Source organism: Cyclopterus lumpus, chromosome 17 (assembly GCF_009769545.1).
Source record: "Cyclopterus lumpus isolate fCycLum1 chromosome 17, fCycLum1.pri, whole genome shotgun sequence".
Taxonomy (NCBI): domain Eukaryota; kingdom Metazoa; phylum Chordata; class Actinopteri; order Perciformes; family Cyclopteridae; genus Cyclopterus; species Cyclopterus lumpus.
The window spans coordinates 15,104,465-15,113,023 of NC_046982.1; the positions used below are offsets into that span (position 1 = coordinate 15,104,465).

The 8,559-nt window shown below is 40.4% G+C and overlaps 2 protein-coding genes across 2 annotated transcripts; both read right to left on the bottom strand.

The window, feature by feature from the left end:
- Positions 1-2,636: 2,636 nt before the first annotated feature.
- LOC117746772 (forkhead box protein F2-like) lies at positions 2,637-5,079 on the bottom strand. Its single transcript, XM_034556078.1, has 2 exons — positions 4,089-5,079; positions 2,637-2,812 (listed from the first exon to the last, which is right to left on the bottom strand). The coding sequence occupies exons 1-2, from the start codon at positions 5,041-5,043 to the stop codon at positions 2,649-2,651; spliced, it is 1,119 nt and encodes a 372-aa protein (XP_034411969.1). The 5' UTR covers positions 5,044-5,079; the 3' UTR covers positions 2,637-2,648.
- Positions 5,080-6,651: 1,572 nt separating this feature from the next.
- Positions 6,652-7,931, bottom strand: LOC117746673 (forkhead box protein Q1-like). The gene has a single exon (XM_034555955.1). It carries the CDS (start codon positions 7,731-7,733, stop codon positions 6,924-6,926), a length of 810 nt encoding a protein of 269 aa, XP_034411846.1. The 5' UTR covers positions 7,734-7,931; the 3' UTR covers positions 6,652-6,923.
- Between the last annotated feature and the right edge of the window lie 628 nt (positions 7,932-8,559).

Consider the following 8,559-nt stretch of genomic DNA (forward strand, 5'->3'; position numbering starts at 1 on the left):
CAGCAGTGATGATGATGATGACGATGATAGCATGGACATTTTGGCTTGTACTTCAAATATCATAATTTGGCTTGATTTGCATGTTTCTGATGCTTTGTTTTCCATGTCCTCACAGTTGTTAGCTGTTTTGTCAGCAGGGTCGTTGTTTTGATTAAGGGTGGGACATTGAGAGCAATGGGAACAGTGTATTTTTAATGGGATGCTTGATTTCTAACACTAAATAAAAATATCATTTTTTAATACAAAATAATAGCAAAACCCACAACTATAACACTTCTAGTCAGCAGCATGTTGTTCATGTTTATCAGTGTTGAAAATAACCTGGGAGAAGAATATATATCAATATCATGAAAATGAGGGGTATCCTAGATGGAGGAAGTACAAAGCATAACCAGCCATTATGGGACAAATAATAAGATAGATATTTTGTCTTTTTACTTTATTTCTCTAAGATAGAAACCTAAACAATTAAAACTATACAACTTGCTTGAGATCCATTGTGCAGTCTCTATTTTTCTTTTGAAACATAAATCAGATTCATTGCAAAATATCACATTAGTTGTACAACCTTTTCATTCATTTTGGTTGAATGTACTAACAGACATGTTTAGACATTTTAAGGGGCAGTACCCATTTCTCCCAAAGAACAACTAACTGAAGCGGTGTTACAATCGTTTGTAATATTATATGTATCATAGAATGCAGGTATGTGATACATTGTAACCAGTAACTGAATTACTAATCATGTCATCTCTCACAAAAAAACACATGTTCTACTTGTTCCAGTTCGCCACAGAAGTCCATATCACACAAATATTCATTTATTGACAGACAGTGCTTAATTCATGAAACATCTGAGATATTAAGTCACTTAAACTTACTTCCAAAGTATTAACATAAAATGCAGCAAGCTAAAAGCTCTCAAAGTTGACCGCAAAAGTTATGCATACAGTCAGTAAAAGAAATGTCTGCTTCTTTGTCATTTCATCAATTTTGATTTACTTATTTGGGGTATACATTTCCAATACATATACCATGGAGTGTACAACATGTATTACTATTTATCTTCATATCCATAGACAGCAAAGGCATTAATCAGCACGACAGCTGTGCCTGCATTCGCTCTTAAAAGCATGTTTATGGGAAATTACACTGGTCATTCTAATCTGTGCAGCATTGTTCAACATTATTATATGTTTATTTACCAATGTCTCTCAGACAAGTCGATATTAGAATTATAAAATGGCAAGATGTGGGTCTCAAAAACCAACTTAGCATCTGATGTGTGACATGCTGCCTGAAGCAGGATCAAATGAAAACACTATGATGTATTGTGAACAGATTATGTGTCATGGACTTGCTGTGAGTGTGTTAGTCTAACAACCATTTGTTGATAGTGTTTGATCATCTGTTCATCTGTTGACGATTCTGTTGACTTCTCAAATCAGATTCACCTGGAAAGACTTGGCAATCCATTCAGAACTGATTCATCAAGTCAAACATTATGCATGGTCATCAGCATTTCACCGTATATGTAATTTATGGCATGTCAACTGACTATTCTGCAGAACGCTCTAATTTATTTAGCAGCATGAAGATATGCAAACGCATTTTCCACAACGTATGATTTTTTTAAATATAATTTGAGCACTTGAACCGCGAGGTGGCGGTAGAGTCACGTGAAATCCAACAGGACGAACAAGAAGGATGGGGCGTTATCCGAGTTTCCAGGTCAGAGTTGTGTATACAATGTGCATTTTGCCTTCTTCCTTTCTCTTCAGTAATTAATCTAACAACACTCATTTCATAATAACAACATAGGCAGGCTTTTAAAACTTACATTACATTATTCTTAGCATGTGAACTGAATCAAAGAAGGTTTATTTCCGGTTAATTATTTAAATTTCGTCTTTTCATAACATAACATGTATGATTAGTGTTAATAGAAAAATACACCTTATCCTTGTTCGTATAATAAACGGATGATGGTGCTCAATGGGGTGACAGTGTATCTAAAGAGGACCTGGTGATTTTTTCTGAAAGGGACATTTTAAAATAATCCATAATTATTTATTCTTGTTGCATATCAAATAAGTGATTCAAACCCAACCCAAGGGGTCAATCGAAATCGCTCACAACTGTACTGTTTATGTATAGTTTGCGATTTATATAATATGAATGATAATACTAATAATGTACAAGGGAAGAACTGCAAACTGCAGAAAAAAACCACGCTGTGTATAAAAAAAAAACTTTATTGCTTAAAACACTTCCAAATTATCCTTAAAAAATAAATCTCTTCTATGGCCTGCTGCAAGAAATCAGCAACAATCTCAGCAACTTCAGGAACACAAAATGAAGTGCATGAATATTAATTCAGGTACTATACGTATTTTGTTTTCAGTTAAACTGTTGATATCGCTTATTCGTATGTATAATGTAAGTTATTAGAGTGACAACACAAGTCCTCGTCATAACCTTTAGGCTACAAAACAGTTTTTAAAAAACGCCAAAGTTTACTGGCATTGGCTCGAAGGTCATACAATCGCCATTTTCACCAAAAGTCACCAAATAATCTGTTAAAATAACTCCTCCCGGGGGTCACATTTAGCAGAAAAGTTGTGGGCAGTTCTGTCTTGGTTATTATGTCACATGACACATGGCTTCACGTCTTGATAGACATTTTGGTGGTGGTGATGGAGCTGGTGATAGTACGATCCGCCGGTGCTGGGGTGCAGGGAAGAGAGGTTCAACACGAAGTCCTTCCGGTCGCACGCGGGAGCTGAGTGGCCGGAGTATCGAGACAGACCCACTGGAAACACACAGCACACGAGGTCAAGTCATTTCCTTTATCGAAATGGATTATCTTTATTCAAACTGTTGGATGGAAAAGACATTCTGAGTATTTCATATGTGCCCTGCTGAAATGTGTTTAGCTTGTGTCGTGTTTTAGGCTCTGTAATGGATTTATTTAGGATTTACAAATAATTTACTAAGGCTTCATAGATCAATTATAGGCAAATGATAAAAGTTTGGTATAGCCAAACATATTCTGGCTGATTGTTGTACTTATTTGGCAATAATGCAAATGTTGGTCCAATAATAGACGATTGTGGATTTCTTACTTCTAATGTATAATGCAGTCTGCAGGTATACATGTAAAACATTAAAAGAGCGTTTGTTTTGTTTTCAATAATCAAGTCAGTTTGCAGTTTAAAATGCTAATAAATAGTGGTTGAAAATAGTGTTTTTCACACATGCTGCAGTCATTTTGCAGAGGGCAGACCTACCTCATAAATTAATAATATAAAATATCTAACGTTATGGAGGATCTTCACCAGCCAAATACATTTATTTCACAACATGGCAACCTAACATTTGTTCTGACAGTATTATAGCTTTTGATTTATTAAAAAATAGTAAATGGATTAAAAGCCATTAAAAAAGCCATCATCTGACGTTCCCATCTGGAGATAAATAAAGGCTTATCTTATTGTTACACACTAACATTTGTAATTGGAAATGTGTGTTGTTATGTGCATCAAATGACAACGAACAACATGAAAACAAAAATAGGCAATAAAACAACAATTCCGCTGTAATTATAATTATGTTGCTGTGGCCCATGTTGAAGGCCTTAATGCACTTGCACTGGAATTAATAACAGTTATTATTTGTATATGTATTGATGATAATTAGTTTGTGACAGTTATTATGTTTATATTTATTGATGATAATTAGTTTGTGACAGCGTGTTTGTGACACGCAGGTCCTTATGATAAACCTTCAATATCACAGAGGCCTCTAAAGAAAGCCTGAGTGAAAATGCTACCAAATAGTAAGACATTTAACTTGAATTGCCTACATGGGCACAGCAAATTGTGCACATTGAAACTGAATTAAAAATTACTGTCTAAATTGAATCAATAAATGTTGCCCTCGTCAGTGTATCTTTCTATGTTGTTCTCACTTCATGTCCATAACGGCTCACCCGGGTCACAAACGGAATCGATACATTGTATATATGACATCATCCAATGCAACTTCATCGTGCACATATAATCGTGTATATAGCTGCAGTGCTCTACCTGAGATCTCTGAGGAATCTCGTGCATTGTGGTGCAGATAGCCTTGGTCCAGAGAGTAAGAGGACATCCCCGAGTGCAGCGCAGAAGACGTGGGACTGCCTGTTGCCAGTGACGGCTGTTTGATGTACGAGGACACACCAGGAGAACTCCAGTGCGAGGCCGCATTTGCATAAGGAGACTGACAGTCCAACGTGCCTACCATCGCTGGGGAGCACTGCAGGGGGCTGCTGCTGCTGTCCGGGCAATAGTCCACGTTAGAGGCCACCTGACATGCGGCCATGTGCGATGAGCCGGAGCCTGATGACATGTGTGAGGCGTGATGTCCTCCTCCGAGGCCCTCGAAGCCAGCTGGCACTGTATTGCCCATCAGGTCTATGTTATAGCTGTTGTGGCACCCTATTGAGCCTGGAGGTGGTTGGAAATCAAAGTTTTGCGGCAGCATGGTCGCGCCGAACCCGACACCATTCATCATCCTGTACATCGGCTTCATAGCTTGGCATTTCCGACGGAACCCCCGAGGTCTGCGACGGAAGGAGCCCTCCTCGAACATGAACTCACTACTGGGGTCGATGGTCCAGTAGTGCCCTTTGCCAGGTCTGCCGAGACCCTTGGGCAGCTTTATAAAACACTCGTTCAGAGACAGGTTGTGTCTGACGGAGTTTTTCCATCCCTGGTATGCTCCCCTGAAGAAAGAAAAGCGAGTCTGCAGGAACTGATAGATTTCACTCAACGTTAGTCTTTTGGTCGGCGAGCTTTGAATTGCCATGACAATGAGGGCGATATACGAGTAAGGGGGCTTTTCCGGACGCCTCAAGCCGGAGTTTCCCTTTTTCCATTTGGGTGATGCGGTGTGCGCGCTCTCCATCACTGGCTGTGCGGCGTTCAAAGCAGCCACCGCTGGACTGGAGCGAGGATTAGATGGATCCAAATGTTGCTTGGAGGTCTCAGTCGTCATGGTTGTGGGGAAAAAAAGTTCCCTGTTGGGGCTCTGTAACACTTGATAAACTAACGTTTGTTATATTTCATAAAGGCTGATGCTATGATTAAAAAGCCAGTTGCCCGTTGCGATGCTCTGCGCGTTAAGAAGCGTGAAAATGAAGAAACACCGTCCGCTGTTCCTCTTTTCTCTCTCTGTCCATCGCTGGCAATAATCCCACACGAGAGGGAAAATGTATCTCCTCGACTCTCTTTGCGCATATCCAACCGGCCAAACACAACGCGACCACCTATCAATTGTTAAATCTCTCTCTGCCCCTCTATCCCCCCAAATCCCTCCAAGAAATCGCCAGGAACTACTCCCTCCCCATCTGGCCAGGATCCAGACTAGAAGCCGGACACGGCGCAGTGGAGTAAGACAAATCTCCTCCCACGACTCACTTTCCAAAACTCTCATGAATCCATTTGTCAGGCACAAATTATGCACGATAATCTGACAAACCCTGATGAATAAAGCAACACTATTTGGACACGTGCTTAATGTTGTTCTCGTGTACTTTTTAACAAGTAATTGCTTTTTTAATACACATATAGGAGAGAAAGAGTCGTGCAGTGTTCATTTGTTTGGGATCTGTTCAAGGTTAGACTCTGACATGGAAGCATGCTTTTTCCATCAGAGCTTGCCAACGTACCACACACAGCGCACACGTGTCAGTTTACCCTCAATGAGCCTGTTTTACATCCCTGGAGAAATTAATTGATTAGAAACTATAAAGGCACAATTCAGATAATCTATATATAGAGAGATAGTTTATTTTATACTACTATAAATGTCCTACCGTTGTGCAAATGTAGGTCTCATTAGCCAATATAATAATGTTGTAAATAAACCACATAACACAATCTACCCAGAATATCAGCAACATCAAACCTGCTGCCCCGCTGCGTCCAGGATGCACAGCTGAAAGGAAATGTACTTTCTAGCCTCAGAAGAATAGGCCTAGGAAGACATGTCTTGCTATTGTGGATTCCAGTGGAGTTCGCTCAGGATGCACCATTTGTACAAACACTTTCCTGCGCATGTGTGACTGAGGCGACAGCTATTTGCAGCGCCAGACAGAAAATATAAATATTAGATGCCCCTTTCCGGCAGCGAACTTCATGAACACTGAAAAAGAAACACTTGTAAGGGAATTTCTTTTTGATTTGGAATTTATATAAACAAGGATTACAGCAAGCTAATAAGCTATTGATTAGTTTATTTAATTAAATGACATGATATTATCATTATTATTGTTGTAGTTTGTTTATTATTCATATTATTATTATTACCATCATCATTACCATCATCATTATTAGTATTATTAGTATTATCATGCACCGTTATGTTCTTCCGAAACAATAAAGGAGAAATCTCTCACATTTTAACCTACAAAATAGTGTACAATATAATAGGCTGCAAAAATATAAGAGGGTAGTGTGTATATTATGCCCATAGTACACCAGCTAATCCCTAGAGCTCTGGAAGAAAGAATGTGAAGATGTCTCATACAGGTGTTTGTGCATTTGTTTCCACAAGAACCAACGACTTTTTTTAATTTTCAGAAATCAGAAAACGCAGACCATCATTAGTTAGAGTTTTATTTCGTTCGTTTTTGAAAGAGAGAGACATAAAAACAGTCAAAGTGCATATTTTAACACGTTTTCAGACAACGTTAATGGTCCGTTCAGTATATTTACAACACATCATTATGTATCAAAGATCAAATATAAGATAATATAATGCTTTAAGAGGTACACAAATAAGAGTAACACCTTGCCACCACAGTAAAGTCAAATCCAATTTCAATTCTCCTCTGTGACCATTGTCCGTGCACAATGATGAATGCTGTTTAATCATCAAAGGAAATAGGCGTTTGACGCATGCGCAGCACAGGAGTCCACGTAGCAGGCTGGCTTGAAGTATGAACTCGAGGCAGGTGTATTTAAATGAGGCATCATCAGTTCAGTGTAAAGCGGCCAGGAGAAGGCAAGGTGGAGTGGTAAATGTTCTTTGTTTGAGTCCCTCTTGAACGGCTTGCTGAGGATGCTGTCTATCGCAAAGGAACTAGTAAACTTGACACATGAATCCGTCCTGGTGGCGGATGCAGACTGCGTAATGCTCCGCGGTTCCTCCGCCAGCTCGGAGACCTTTGGCTCCCTGCTGCACTTTTTATCAATGCGTTTCCTTCTACGCCTGAACACTCCGTCAGCAAAGGTGTACTCGCTTTGAGGATTGAGCATCCAGTAGTTGTCCTTCCCCCAAGGTCTGGACGGGTCCCGCAGCACCTTGAGGAAGCAGTCATTCAGAGACAAGTTGTGCCGAACCGAGTTCCTCCAGCCGGTGTAGCTGCCTCTGAAGAACGGAAACCTTTTCATCAGGTAGTCGTTTATTTCCGCCAAAGTCAGACGTCCAGAGGGGGAGTCCCGGATAGCCATGGCGATGAGAGCGATGTAGGAGAACGGGGGTTTGGGTCTCCGCGTGTACGGCTTGGACGTGGTGCTGGTGCATGGCGTAACAGGTGGAGGAGGGCTGGGAGCCACACAGTCCCCATCCGACCCCAGCTCCTCCTCAGCAGAAAGAGGAGAACGCGCACTCCCCTCTGCACCAATAGACATCTCCAAACGCTTCATGTCATAGTGGCTTCCACACAACACCTCTAACTTCATGTTCTCTGAAGAAGTGTCCCCTTTTGGGTAACGCCTTTCCGAAATGCTCTCCGCGTAAAGTCCGGATCTCTTGTGCGTCAAGAAGCGCAGTGCTTTGAAGTGAATCCAATGAAGTCCTGCGTAACTTACCTGCCAGAGGACTGAGCCAGTCTCACCTATTAATCTGCGCGAGCAGCTGTTTATATTTAGGCTCACCTCAGGGACAACCCAAGAGGGAGGAGTTACATTATTTCCAAACTTTTGGAGCATCACAACACTGTTTTTACATTGCGAGAACGATATACGATCATGACACAAGTTTCATCACAAGCCTATACTATCATATTTCGCAATGGAGTTCACCGAAAACACGAGTCAGTGCAGTTTTATTATTACTTTCTCACGCTTGTAATGGGATCCGTCCGACACAGTGGGAGTATTTCACCTGAGACAACCAGGTGGCGTATGTTGCCTTTGTATTTAAAAGGTGTGTTGCCTGCAGGTACAATTTCAGACAACACTGTAGCCTGAACTGTCCTTTCATAGATGCAATTATTTGCATCCTAATTAAACTAAAAACTGTGTCCGACACTGTTTTTCGAGTTTAATATTCAAACAAATCTCTGTGAGAAAAGATGCTCCATGTGCCAGCAGGCTGTAGACGCATATAAAGCACTTCACTTATGAAGTAAACATCAGATATTCATAACAACTTAACAGCCCACAAAGAAGCCACTGTGGCTGTATTCATCTCTCTTAAAACAAATAGTAGGTCTGGTTGTTCCTGTTGCTCAGTACCCAGATGGATCCACCTATAAGAAATCAGTTATTGTGATTTATTTTCTTT